This window comes from Dermacentor silvarum, chromosome 8 (assembly GCF_013339745.2).
Source record: "Dermacentor silvarum isolate Dsil-2018 chromosome 8, BIME_Dsil_1.4, whole genome shotgun sequence".
NCBI lineage: Eukaryota > Metazoa > Arthropoda > Arachnida > Ixodida > Ixodidae > Dermacentor > Dermacentor silvarum.
Window position 1 is genome coordinate 37,637,617 of NC_051161.1, and position 12,999 is coordinate 37,650,615.

General features: G+C 47.1%; 1 protein-coding gene across 3 annotated transcripts in view; it reads right to left on the bottom strand.

Annotated features, from left to right (window-relative positions):
• LOC119461035 (uncharacterized) overlaps positions 1-12,177 on the bottom strand; it is a 26,982-nt gene extending 14,805 nt beyond the window's left edge. Inside the window, exons 1-3 of one of the 3 annotated variants that reach the window (XM_037722215.2) lie at positions 11,924-12,142; positions 8,348-8,560; positions 6,262-6,686 (exon numbers count right to left, since the gene is read on the bottom strand). In XM_037722215.2, the coding sequence (XP_037578143.1) occupies positions 6,382-6,686; positions 8,348-8,560; positions 11,924-11,993 (588 nt within the window). In that variant the 5' untranslated portion in view covers positions 11,994-12,142 and the 3' untranslated portion in view covers positions 6,262-6,381. Of the gene's footprint in view, positions 1-6,261; positions 6,687-8,347; positions 8,561-11,923 lie in introns of those variants that run through there. The other 2 variants (XM_049672455.1, XM_049672454.1) reach the window with 2 other exon arrangements.
• Between the last annotated feature and the right edge of the window lie 822 nt (positions 12,178-12,999).

Here is a 12,999-nt window from a genome sequence, read left to right on the forward strand (position 1 = left end):
CCGAATAGAAAGAAGAATTCCGACAAAAGACCAAATTCAAAAGAACAAAAAGAACAAATATTGCTGTCTCATTCAACCATTTATTGGTATTGTAAGAAAAGAAACATCATCTTACTTTTAAATAGCCCTAAGAACATTATAATCCTATGTCACTCGGGCGTCGTGACGACGGATGGTACAACTTGTCAGGTGTGAGAACAAACCAAAGAAGAAACGGCAAAGAGGTCCTAAATGTGTTCCGCATGCGGGGGTCGTGAACATGCAGAAGGAAAAAAAATACTTTGCTGAAAAGTATTAACTCGCAGCGGAAACCAACCAATTAACTGACCAATCAACACCAACATAAAAATCTATACAGAGATTCGAAGCAGCGTTGGCCAGTCATGCCAAGACGTCATTCAGGTGTGTACGAGGACATAGCTGCACTACATAGTGGGTTAGTGAACAATATAATTATCCGGGGCCAGCGCCTAGGAACAGCAGCGATATTGTACGGCTAGGAATGAGCTCAGAGAGCAGAGCTAATCGATTGATCCGTGGCTGCATGCTGCCACCTACACAACCTGATGAGCACATGCGCGTCCCCGTGTGCTATCCTTGTTCCAGGCCATGCACCAGATACGACGTGTTAATAGCGACATCATGCAACAGTAAATGTGGGTGTGGTATCTTGAGAGGGACAGAAAAGTACCACAGCTGGCTCAGATCGACGAAAAATTCCGGTGCTTCCTTAACGTTCTCCCCAACCTACAAGTGAGGATTCACTCGTACAGAGTGAATCCTCACTCACTACAAGTGAGTGAATCCTCACTCAGGCCGACGTCAAGTTGTGCATGTTTCGCAACTTCGCTTAGTTATTAAATCCGAATACCGCTATTGCTCTTTACGTGTTCTTTTGTACATGAATTTGGAGTTTATCTACAACTCCCGTTCTGAGTCATGGAAGAGTTCATCCCCATCACCCTAGCACGTCTAACTACGCTGGGTGGATTGCTCAAAGATGACAAACAGAGGCATGGCCACGGCCAGCGTATCAACATCTGGCAGTCCGTCTTCCGAGACGAGATCCGCACCATCGAGGTGCTCGTCGAACTCTTCCTGGCAGAAAGTAAGCTCGAAGCCATGCTATAACAACACAGCCTGAGCCCATTCCTTGGGCACAGCCTGGACAGCCTCAGCCGCGTCAGCAAGCTCATCGGACTAAGCAGGGCTCAATCCTCCAAGAGAAGCAAGGTAAGCGCAGTCTGGACTTTCGCATCAGTACCAGGCAGTTCTCACGAGACAAGATCTGCACTACATACAAGCTCGTGGAGCTCTGCCCGGTAGAGTACTCGAAGAAAAGTAACAGCAGCACAGCGTGGACCGCGGCATCGCGCCAGGCTGCCTTCCTCATGAATGTGCTCTGAACCGTCAGCAAGCACGTCTACCTATACGCCGGACGCAGCGCTCCCAGATGAGCAAGAGAAGTACACTGTGGACTTCCGCATCAACGGCAGGCAGTCCTTCGTCAGGTGCTTGGTCAGCATCATCGGCTACTGCAGAGCCCAGCTCCAGGCAAATGCAAAGAGACGGTGCACCTAGTTCCCCTTCAGGTTCGTTTATTTATACTTACAGGAGGAGAATTGACGTTCAAACGCAACAAGATGCGTTGTGAGAAGGGTAAAACTGTATGTCACGTGGCTGACTGCAAGTAGGAGGTTTCACAAGCAACTTGGGGACTCTCCGGGAATCGCGCACGGTGTATACGTGAAGGCTGCCTGGCTGGTAATGCGCACTAATAGTCACCATGGTAGCAGATTCCACGTACTGGTGACTTGGCTGCACGCAGCAGCATTTTGAACAGACTACAGCACTTTTACATAATCACGGGCTCTAGAATCAATTTGTTATGCTAGTCCTCCGCACAGCTTTCTAAGCTTGTAAATGATCTGTCATGGTCACGTTCGAACCTCGCAACCTCCCCAAGATAGGCCATCGCTCTTTTCCGCGTCACTGTGGGTATCTTTTTCCTTGCTATTGTTCAGTGCAGAGATTTAATTTAACTTAGTCGCTCTCTTGGAGATCTTGCTAGCAGGAAACTCAGAGTACTTCATGCAAGTACTGTCCTGCTTTCTGACATTTCCATAGCACTTTTTTGTTATCCTAAATATTTGTAACTATTCCTGCCGATTCAAGCAATCTCTCGGGATAGCTGCGATACCTCCACTACCAAAACACGACGCTCAGGGTGTTTACTTCAAATATTCATTCACTTCTGTTCCATTGGAGGTGTGAGCGAAGGCTACATAAGTTCGTTCACTTGTCCATAATTTTGGACAGCCAACGTCGAGTTGTGCGTGTTTCCCAACATTACTGTTTACGCGTTCCTTTGTACATGAATTTTAGTTTTTTCTATAACTCTCGTACACGTAGAAACAAGACTTTCAGTTGCATGCCTATTTTTTGTTGCTAATATATGATTTTACTACTAACTTGCACTCTTGCCATTTTTTGTGTCGCGTCTGGCGTTTTTCAAACGTTATCGCTATAAATTTTGTTGAGAATTTATTCCGCTTAAGCTTACCGTAATATCTACGCCGTTATTATGAAGCAGCAACTTTTTCAAATATTTTGTTAATAATGTTTAGTTTAAAAATTAGTGGGCAATTTAGTGCTCAACTAATAAATATATTGTCGCCTCAGTTTTCTAAGTCGTAGTTATCTACGTGATACTACAATTATAAACATCGATATAAGTGATTTCCGGCCGACCAACCTGTTCGTCTTCGTTATAACTTGTCAGTGTAGAATGGAGTATAATTCTACATGTATTGGATCGTTGGCCTTACACTTTAAAACTTTTCACTCTTCCCTCCAGCAGATGCCATTCATTGTGCGGCATTTGTTTCTTTTCATGTATAAAACTTGAATTTAAAAAAAACTTACGGCTCAAACCAGGTGACAAAGGCACTCTGAAAGTGACGAGATGAGCGGAAGAAAGCATTCCAGCGCATTAAACAGCAGCTACTGCAGTTCTCGCACATTATGTTCACAAAAAAAAACCACTGGTTCTCCTTTGTGAAGCCTATAGCGTTGGAGCTGTCCTCGCACACAGAGAAAAGCGTGGAATCGAGCAGCCAATTGCATTTGCTTCTCGAAGCTTAGCCCAATGTGACTACAGTAGAACCTCGTTGGAACCTCAAGGAACTGGAGAAATGTGTTCGGATTAACAGGAGCTCTGTTTACTCAGAAATATATGCAAAGGTAGAGCACCATGTGTCATACACCTTCTTAACACTTTAGATATGTTAAGCATAAAGAAGTGAGTGTACGTAGGGGTCAGTTTGTCCCGTGGTTTGGGCATGGTCGACGGCGACAATGCTATGCTAATTCCAGTTTCGAGGAGACGCCGGCGGACGTACCAAAAACAACAACATAGCTCTTACTGCTCCAGCCGGTGACCGAATAATACGTGGTCGTTCACATGGAGTCCGAATCATCAAACGCCACTCTGTAAGGCGTCCGAAATTTCGGTTGTCCTTATTTTGGTCGTCTATGGGGCGAGTGGCGGCTGCTGACCAGGCCTGCACATCTTATGCATTAAAAATCTATAAATGATTGTCTGTTTGAGTCTTTTCCGTAGCTTTTTAAGCATGGCTTTCTCGATAGAACACAGGTGTCGCAAAAATATATTTCAAATCCTGCCTCGTTCAGAAAAAAATCCATTAGAGCTTGCTTCTGTGGTTCCGTTTACCGCGAGTTGCGAATATTTTGGTTCCGAATAACGAGAGTCTCTTGCATTACCCAAATACAAAACGAACCAATTTAGAAGTTGTTGTGCGGCAATCCGTTTCAGTGGTTTCCATTTACCGAGATTCTACTGTATACTGCTACTTGGACAAGGAAATCCTGGCCGCCGTTATAGTTAGTGCGAATAAATTTCGTAAGCCCCTGTGAAGGTGCCACCTCGATGGAATCGCCTATCACAAGTCCGTGCTTGGCTTACTAGCGGTTGAAAATTCAAAATTAGAGGCTTACTCGCCCTCGTGTCTTTCATTGGCCACTGAAATGGTCTGCGTAAAAAAAACCGGCTGTAGCGCAGGCCGAGTGTAATCCCTGCCAGTACTAATGCATTGAGCTGGTTAATGGTATTCGTGCTGATAGCCCAGAAAGCCTCACAGATAGGGCAGCTAAAGTTTTCGCCCTATTGGGGGAAATATGCGTACAATCGCCGTCATACCTAATCCGCAAACGCTTTGAGCGTGCCTTTTTGCTTCTACTGCGAAGGGAGCTAAATATTTCTGGTTCAGCAACATTAGAAGTGCTAACGTAGAGCATGTTCCATCCAAAGCCTTCTTTGTTGGCTCTTTACAGACCGCGTTTGTTAAAGTTAAGCCGCTATATATGTGCCTTCACAGTTCGCGTTAAGTTTGACGGAGGCTGTACATTCGTGTGTAATAGTCTCCCATTAAGACCGACGCTACCATCAAGAATACATTAGCCAGTCTAGGAGTAGAGGCTGCTTACGGTCTATAGAATGAACGCACTCAAACCCTTCAGTCTAAGACAGTACGTCTCAGGGGCACGAACAGCAAAAATGACGCGCAACGGCGACTGCAATGAAGTCGAGAAAAGTGATGCATGCGGGTTCACTGGTGCATGAAAAAACACGCTGATTCAGTTTAAAACCGATTTACGCGCACCAAACTTCACCGCTTATTATACTTACGTGCCCCCAAAAAATGTCACGTTTGTGGATATCTTCAGCAATGAGACACATCGTAGGTGATATAATGAAGAACCTCTCAAACTCAAGAGAATGTGAGAATTGAAGCATAAAATGTAGTGAGCTATCTTTTCGTCGTACTATAGTGATATACCCCACAGTAATACATATATATACACTTCCCCACCCTTGCAACCAGATGCCTTTCTCAAATACGTGTCACTCGCCGCATTAGTTTAGCGGAAATGGTGCTGCGTTGCTAAGTACGAGGTCGCTGGATCAAATCCCGGCCATAGCTGTCGCGTTTCGATGGGGGTGAAACGAAAAAAAAAAAAAAAAAGGCGGGGGCAGCTTGCACTAGTGGTGCAAGACTGGAGTAAACAGCGGAGCCGGTGATCGACCTAGCCTCCAGGTTTTACTAGACTTGGCTAAGTTTTGCTAGGAAATGCTAAGTGCTGCTGCACGCTATTCCGATTCGGATCGCCGCCGACGCGCAGATTCTCGCTCTACCGCGCGACGCGCTTCAAGATGAGCGGCTTCTTCTTCGGGTGTCCGGATCTTCTTTGGTCGTCCAATATCAAGGGTACATCTACTCGCCACAGAGTCAACGAGAGTTCTGCCGCCGTCGCGGCGGCTCCGAGCTTTAGCTCGCCGGTGACGTCACGGCCAAGTTGCGCCTCCACACTTGCCCAGACGTGGCTGGTCGAAACCTGCTGAGCCGGCGCCAGAGGCGCCTGCTGCAGTCACGGACACCGCGCGCGTTCGGCGCGAACGCGGGGAAACGGGGAAACGTGAACGGCGTCTGCAGGAGCTCTGTGCGTTGCCTCGTTGGTTCTGCTACAATTTCTCTCTCTCTCACTCTCGCTCACATTTTCTCTTTCTCTCTCCCGAGCATATCACGCGCCCCGCGCGTGCTCTCCTTCCCTTTCCATGTCAAGGCAACATGTGCACGGCACGGAGAGGAGGCGAAGCACACGCTGCTCCGCGAGGTGGTTGCTAGGCAACCCAGGTGACTCATCGCTCTGCGATGTTTTTTTCGATCGACGAGTACGGTTTTACGGATAGCTTAAACAGCTTCGCTGTTAAAAGGCCCGTATCCCGTGCATTGCGGGCACGTTAAAGATTCCGTGGTGGTCAAAATTTATCTGGAGTCAGTTACTACGGCGTACCTCATAATCAAAACGTGGTTTGGCATGTAAAACCCCAAACTTCAATTCAAACACAAATCGTGCTTGGGCAGTGACTGTGAGCCACGTGGTGTAGCAACTACGAGGGGAAAAAAGAAGACGTAGCTGACCGTTCAGTATCTGAATGGTCAGCTGCAATCAAAGGCTCGTCAAGGATGATATGATAAAAGAAGTCGACGTTGCACACAGTCTCTTCATGGGTCAGCTGAAGAAGTTGTCATCCAGAAGAACAGTCACCAAATACAGCATCTGAGCGTAGTACATTTCTTTCGCGATTAAATTTGTACCGATAGCGTCGTCTAGACAAGTGGTTAGATAAAGCCAAGCGAAGCAGCGCGAGTGGTAGTAGAGTTTATTGGCAACGCTATGCAAGTGGCGCATGCGGCAGGACAGCACTTCTGTGCTGTTTTTTTCTTGTTTCAAACGCCATGCTTCATCGCGGTAGCAAGGAGTCATGCTCACACTTTAGCATTTGTGTTAGTCACAGTGTCAAGCGGTGCTGTTCGCATGCTGCGCATCGCCGCCAGCTGGCGCTGCGGGGGCAGGCTGGGGCAGGGCTTCCGGGTTACCGGCGTGTGGCGGTGCCGGATGGTGAGGCTGGTGGTGGTGCGGCTGGTGATGCGGATGGTGCTCGGCAGGGGGCAGGAGCCTGTGCAGCCTCATCCCGTTCTCTTGGGTCAGGTGTCGCAGCTGGTGCAGCTGCTCCTCAACTTCGGCCAGGCGTCGCAGGGCCTCTCGCAGCAGGGGCGTGAAACAGGGCACGTCCACCTCGCGGTTGCTGTACGTCGGCGCAGCTGTAGACGAAACGAACAAACAAGAAATTGCCGGTTCACTAGCACTGGCTTGGAAACAAAACTTCACGATACCATCTACACGTTGGCGTGCAAGAAAAATATTTTGCGTTGTATGCACGGAGTTCAACGAGCTTTGTAACTTGAATGAGTCATTTCGGCATAGATTAAAAGGATACCGTTAGGTTAGTAGTGCAAAGACGAGCTGGTTGGTGAACGATCGTTATATAAAAACAAAAACAGCACGAAAAACAGGACAGACAGCTCTGCGTCCGTGTCCTTCCAACTGTCCTGTTTATCACGCGTGTTTTTTTTTTTTGTTTTTTTTTTCATGACTACCGTTAGCACACTTTTTCAGAAATTAGGCAAAGAACATTCTGTATGCAACCTCATCTGTCTTTCTTTTTGTTCACTAAAGCAAGAAAACTCAGTCGCAAAGATAATATATGATATTTCGAACGCGGTGCCACAGACCGAAAAAGCATATGCACTCCTTAACCATTCAGTAATACGTCATAGCAGGACAAGTGTCCACGGCGGGTCCCCAGTCGCAATATACGCGCCAGCACTGCATAGTCAGCGCCTTTTCCGTCGCTGCATTCACATGACACATTTGATATTTTCGTGCTCTCTCCACTCCGATCGGAGTGCGAATTTCTGTGGAGTGCGAAAAGCCACGAAAGAAAAAAGAACAAATTAGCGGTGATTTAGCGGTAAATGCGAGGAATGCGTTATCATTGCATTGCACCTCTTTGAGGTCCCGGGTGTACGATTTAAACCTCGTACGTAAGTAATATTGCAAAGTGTTGTTTAGGAGCTCATTCGACACAGGTCCTGCGTGTGTCGGCTACGATAATACTGTGAGCATCACACTTACGCTTCATCGTCGCGACTTAAGGCCTTCGTTGGGGAGTTTTAGCTCAGGACTATAAAAAGGAGTCTTGCGACCTAACCATTGTCGCACAAGAGGTGGAGGTGCTGGAAAACTAAGCAGTATATATATAAACAATATATCTGCTCCAGAACACCGTCAGTTGCACTTCGCTCCTCGAAGAGGCAGAACGCGTGTCGAATGAACTCCTAAACAACACTTCAACGAAGGCCTTCAGTCGCGACGATGAAGCGTAAGTGTAATGCTCACAGTATATATATATATATATATATATATATATATATATATATATATATATATATATATATGGATAACCAGTGGACCATTAGAGTTACAGAGTGGATACCAAGAGAAGGGAAGCGCAGTCGAGGACGGCAGAAAACTAGGTGGGGTGATGAAGTTAGGAAATTTGCAGGCGCAAGTTGGAATCAGCTAGCGCAAAAGACAGGAGTAATTGGAGATCGCAGGGAGACGCCTTTGTGCTGCAGTGGACATAAATATAGGCTGATGGTAATATATATATATATATATATATATATATATATATATATATATAACATCCACGTGACCAACTTCCCACACTTCACCATATACCTTTTTTTCTTCACTTTGACTCTTCTAATGCTCACACATTAAAAGTGCGTTTAATCGCTTCGCAGCCTGGAAATTGGGCTCGCCGGCTTTCGCGCTTAGCGCTAGCGGCAAGCCGCGTGCGCTTTCTTCCCACTATATTGTACGCGTTACCTCCACGAAGCTTGAATGCGGTGCTCACCATTGCAGACGCAGGTGGGACATCGTCCTTCCGGAGCGGTCTCTTCGGCCCTGCATCCCGGAGCGCATTGCACGAGGGGGCACTGCTCAGGCCCGTCGCAGTCGCACACCTGGCAACCGTTTGGGCCCAACTTGGTGCCCCGGCACCTGGGTCCCGAACACAGTGGCGTCGGGCAGGGCTCGGACGTCGTCGCCGATGGCTCGGTCGGGACACCTGCGTGCGTCATCGGTGCCATTGTCTTATTGCGTGTCCAGGGTACCGCTCCTAACATATTTCGTGTGTACACAGTTTCCCTGGTTATGACGTCACTGCTGGCTATATAGCTGTACAATGAAAAACGCTATGGTCTCATTCACGTCTGATCCTTTGGTCATATTTCGTCAGTGTAGCTGTGTGTTGGGTGTATTGGTAAGCATATTTGGCTACTCCCCCCCCCCCCCCCCCCCCCCCATTTTAGTGCTAACATAAGCGCAAGGACGAAAGGAAAACGTAGACACCAGAATGCACAACTGTTAAAACTTAAGACGCAACGGCACGTAAATGTTAAGCAGTTGAAGTCGGCACAGCATAGTAATTACATCGCCCTCTCTTAAGTAGTCTACAAGAGCTAAAAAGTATCAACACTTGTTGCTGGGCTTGTTGGTCCATCTTATTCCGTAAAGTTAAGACGTTAAACAAGGACGGAAAAAAGCTTCAGAACAGGAAAGAGCTAAAACGCTCACCAAGTATGTCGTCATACCGTTACGTTCCTGCTAAATGCACCGCGAATTTAGCTACAGGAGAAAAAAAAGAACATTACCAACTGCGATTTTCTTTCGCCAACGAACGCTGCTCATATGCAAGGAAGATACATAAGACTGAGACGGCATGGTCATTGCCGTCCTTGAACAATGTAATAAATCTTGACCAAACCACCAAATGCTTTTTTTTTTTTTTGACCTCGTGTTGCCGCCTAGATGGTTCAGTTTACAAAACTTCTACCTCGATGTTTAGCCAGTGCCGCGGGCTCGATTTCTGAATCGACATAGATTCCTTTTGACTACTAAATTTTTTTTCTTGAGCAACACGTCTGGAGATTTTTTGCTAGCACTATACCACAACCAAGTTATTGACGATTTTCTAAATGATGTATGCAAGTGGGAAAATCTTTTTTTGCGTAAAAGTGTCGTGTTGTTTCAGACACTGTGCGCTCATTTGCCGATTTCTTTGAGTCGCCACGTTACCTGGCATCTACACCGCGTCGTGTACCTCTGAGAAAAGGACTGCCTGGGAACCGTGTGTTGGCGCTTAAGTTAAGTTTGGGGGTTAACTTCCCGAAACTGTGCAACGGGTTATGAGGACGCCAAATATAGCGGAGAGCTCCGGATTGATTTTGGCCACCTGGAGTTTTCTTAACGTGCACCCAAACCCCGGTACAAGGCGGCCGCCATGGTTGGGAATAGAACCCGCGACATTGTGCCCAGTGGCAGAACGCTATAGTCACTGAGGAACTGCGGTGCGTGGAAGAGTTCAGGTGTCCGCTTTGAAAGAGATAGAGCTACGGTGCCCAGGACAAGAGAAAGAAAAAGTGATAAACGCTTTGGTTAAACCGAAAAGTGGTCATAACTCCATGACTTAACGGTTGTTAAAAGCTAGCTCATAAAGTCCTGACGGCTCCGATTATTTGCGCGACAGTTGACAAGTCTCTCTCGAAATCCATGCTGGTCGGCTACGGGTATGGTTTCCTGCAGAAGATATAGGAACTTTAATGTCTCATCCTATGTATTAAGCACATATATATGAACTATGAACGAAGTAGGATGACTAATGCAAGATCTTATAAGTATACGTATGATAGCGTACGTATGATATTGTATGAAGCGGTGATAAGCGAAAGGGGTCTAAAGCCAGAAGTGATGTTTCTGTCGCCTACGCGATGAATTGGTGTTTCGCTCTCTGGGTGTAAATTTAGAGATAGGAAGCAAGCCAAGGCTCGATTAAAGAAACACAAGATGCTATTCGCTGAGATCTGAATTTGCTAAATTTCACTGAGACAGCAGTGTATTTGCGGAGCTCAGCATTGTATAACGTATGACAGTGGGTTCCCTTCGTACTGCCTACAGAGGAGCACCGTCGCTATAGCAACTGTCTGAGCAGGAAAACCGTAGCAAGCGCTCATTCAGGACATTTACACGAGCCTAACATAAATGGGTAGAATCGACTTGCCCGGCTAAGATTTACATCTCGCGTTCATGTAAACGCTATAGTCGATCGGACTGAGCGACCGTCGATACAGGCTACTCCTGCTTGACTGCACAGGTATAGGTTGACTCAGCTCGACACACATGCAACGCACATGTGAACGTGGACGGTTAGAGTCGGTCCGGTTAGCAGCGCGATGAACGGGATACGACGCTGTGTTCTCTCGCCTCGCCGCAAGCTGCCGCAGCGATCTGAACTCGTTACCTGTAAATGTTGTCGCGTCGGGCTGTCCGCGTGATTTGCTGAGCTGGTTAAGGCCGTGCCGGTTCAAGTGACTAGTGGAACAAGCTGACGCCAGGGAAAGCATGATGATGACGAAATTTTCATTCAAGAAAACGTTCCTCAAAATGCAGCACTCCATTCGTCTCGCCACACGAGAGTACGATCGGAAGAATGTTCGCTCCGGAGAACCAAAAAAAAAAAAAAAAAAAATGTATGACTTGCGGTGCTTGAGTACGATCGTAATAATATTCGCTGAACAAAGTCGAACAAAATAACGACTTGCGGTGTTTAGGGGGGAAAGTAATCGGCAGTCCACAAGAAGTCACATCTAATAAGAGGGCCGAAGACTACCGGTCAACCCTGCATAGTGAGACAGCGTGAACTCCATTGTACCTCAAGTTCGTTTACTTTGGTTAAAGTACTTTTTCACTCTTTCGCAAAGGCAAAAAAGACAAAAAGCTAAAGGGGATGAACTGTTTTGTCTACGGAGCATGTCTTTTAACCAAATATATTTATTAAGAACAGCCAAAATGTGTAAAAACGGGATCAGCGCTTCAAATTACCAGCTGCTGTTGTTGAGGGATAACGTGAAGGGCGCCATATGCGCGATGGCACGATGACCCTGGTACACTTAGAATGATGGCCTCTGAGATCTGGCAGCGCGCCCATTCTCAGAGTCTAGGCCAATTAAAACGCTCACCCTTTGGCACCCTGAAAGAAAGAAATCAGCGCACCACGTGGTGGCCCAGCATCACTTTTGCGCGCACGCGCTGGCCACCGTCACCGATGATCTACTCGGAAAGTGAGCAGAAACGTGACTTTACACTGCGGCGTAAATATCTGGCTCGTCGTACTCTCAATAAATCGCTTTCGAGTATATCAATTTCGTTACAGTTCGATTGGCTAAGTCGCCGACAGGATATGCCGGTTTCGCTCCTGTGCATGAGTCGTGCGTTGAGCATTTCATCTCTCAGCAGTGAAATCATCCCTGAAAGTGGTCATCCAAGAAGGACGGAGCGTGTAGGTTTCAAATATATTTATCTGCTCATCTTTGTATCCCGCAATGTAAACATCTGCCGATATGTGTACAAATCTGCAGATGTGGCAACTGACCTGTCGTCTCTGTAAGGAACAGCGCCGCGACGAGGACACCCAGAGCGACACAACTTGTCCGTGGCTTCATCTTGAGATCGCGATGACTGGAAGTCGCGGGTCCGGCCTTTTCGTTTCGTTCGCGCTAAAGAGTGCCGACTATATCGCCGCTTCCCGTACGGTGCGGCTTTGACCACTCTCTTCTACACGCAAGGAGTGTGCGCGACTGGTGGCAGCAGGCGCCTGCCTATCGCCGCCCTCCGCGACGATAACACGTAATCGGCAAAGAAAGAACGCGATCCGCTTACGACGCGGCGCCAAGATTCTGTCTCCTTCATTTTGCGCTCTGTCTCTCCCTCTTGTTCTCCCTGTATTTCTCGCGGCTACTGTCGACCTCTACGTCCCGACAGAGTCGTGATTAAGATTAAAACAACGCTATGCTTCCTCTCTTCCTGGACTTTGAACTTAAAATGAAGCGGGGGGGGGGGGGGGGGGGGGTGACACTGAGAGTGCACAGTAGCGAGAGTCCTGCCGGAAGTGTTTATCGAGGGATGAACTAATGCAGTTGAAACTCGGCATCAGGAAAGAGCGATATATCGACTTATCCGATGTAACGAAGTATGTGTATTTATTTCACGGTCACATTTTATTTCAGTAACTGCTTGCACTGCTTGCTTTCAGTAACTGCTTGCTTTCAACTGCTTGCTTTCAGTAACTGCTTGCACTTGCAGATCCAAAGGGGATCTTTTTCCAACGCAGTATCACGACTGGGCAGTCAACTGCTGTCCGTTCATAAGATATTGTCCGCACTTCGGTGTTGCCATCTTTCTTTATCTCAGTGAAACTTCGAATGCTTAGTAAAGACATTAGATTATTATATTATGATACTACACACATAGGGTTCCAGTTTCTTACACGAATGTTTTACAGCGACAACAACTATGTAGAGTTGAAAGTCGATCTCGTGTATGCGGCGTGCTTACGGCTCAACCGTGATATTATAGCTGTAGTAATATCAGCGTAAATGACAGAGCTTATACCGACAGTAGGTACCCCTTCCGTCTTTCATTTCCCCTTACCCTTCCCCCTAGTGCAGG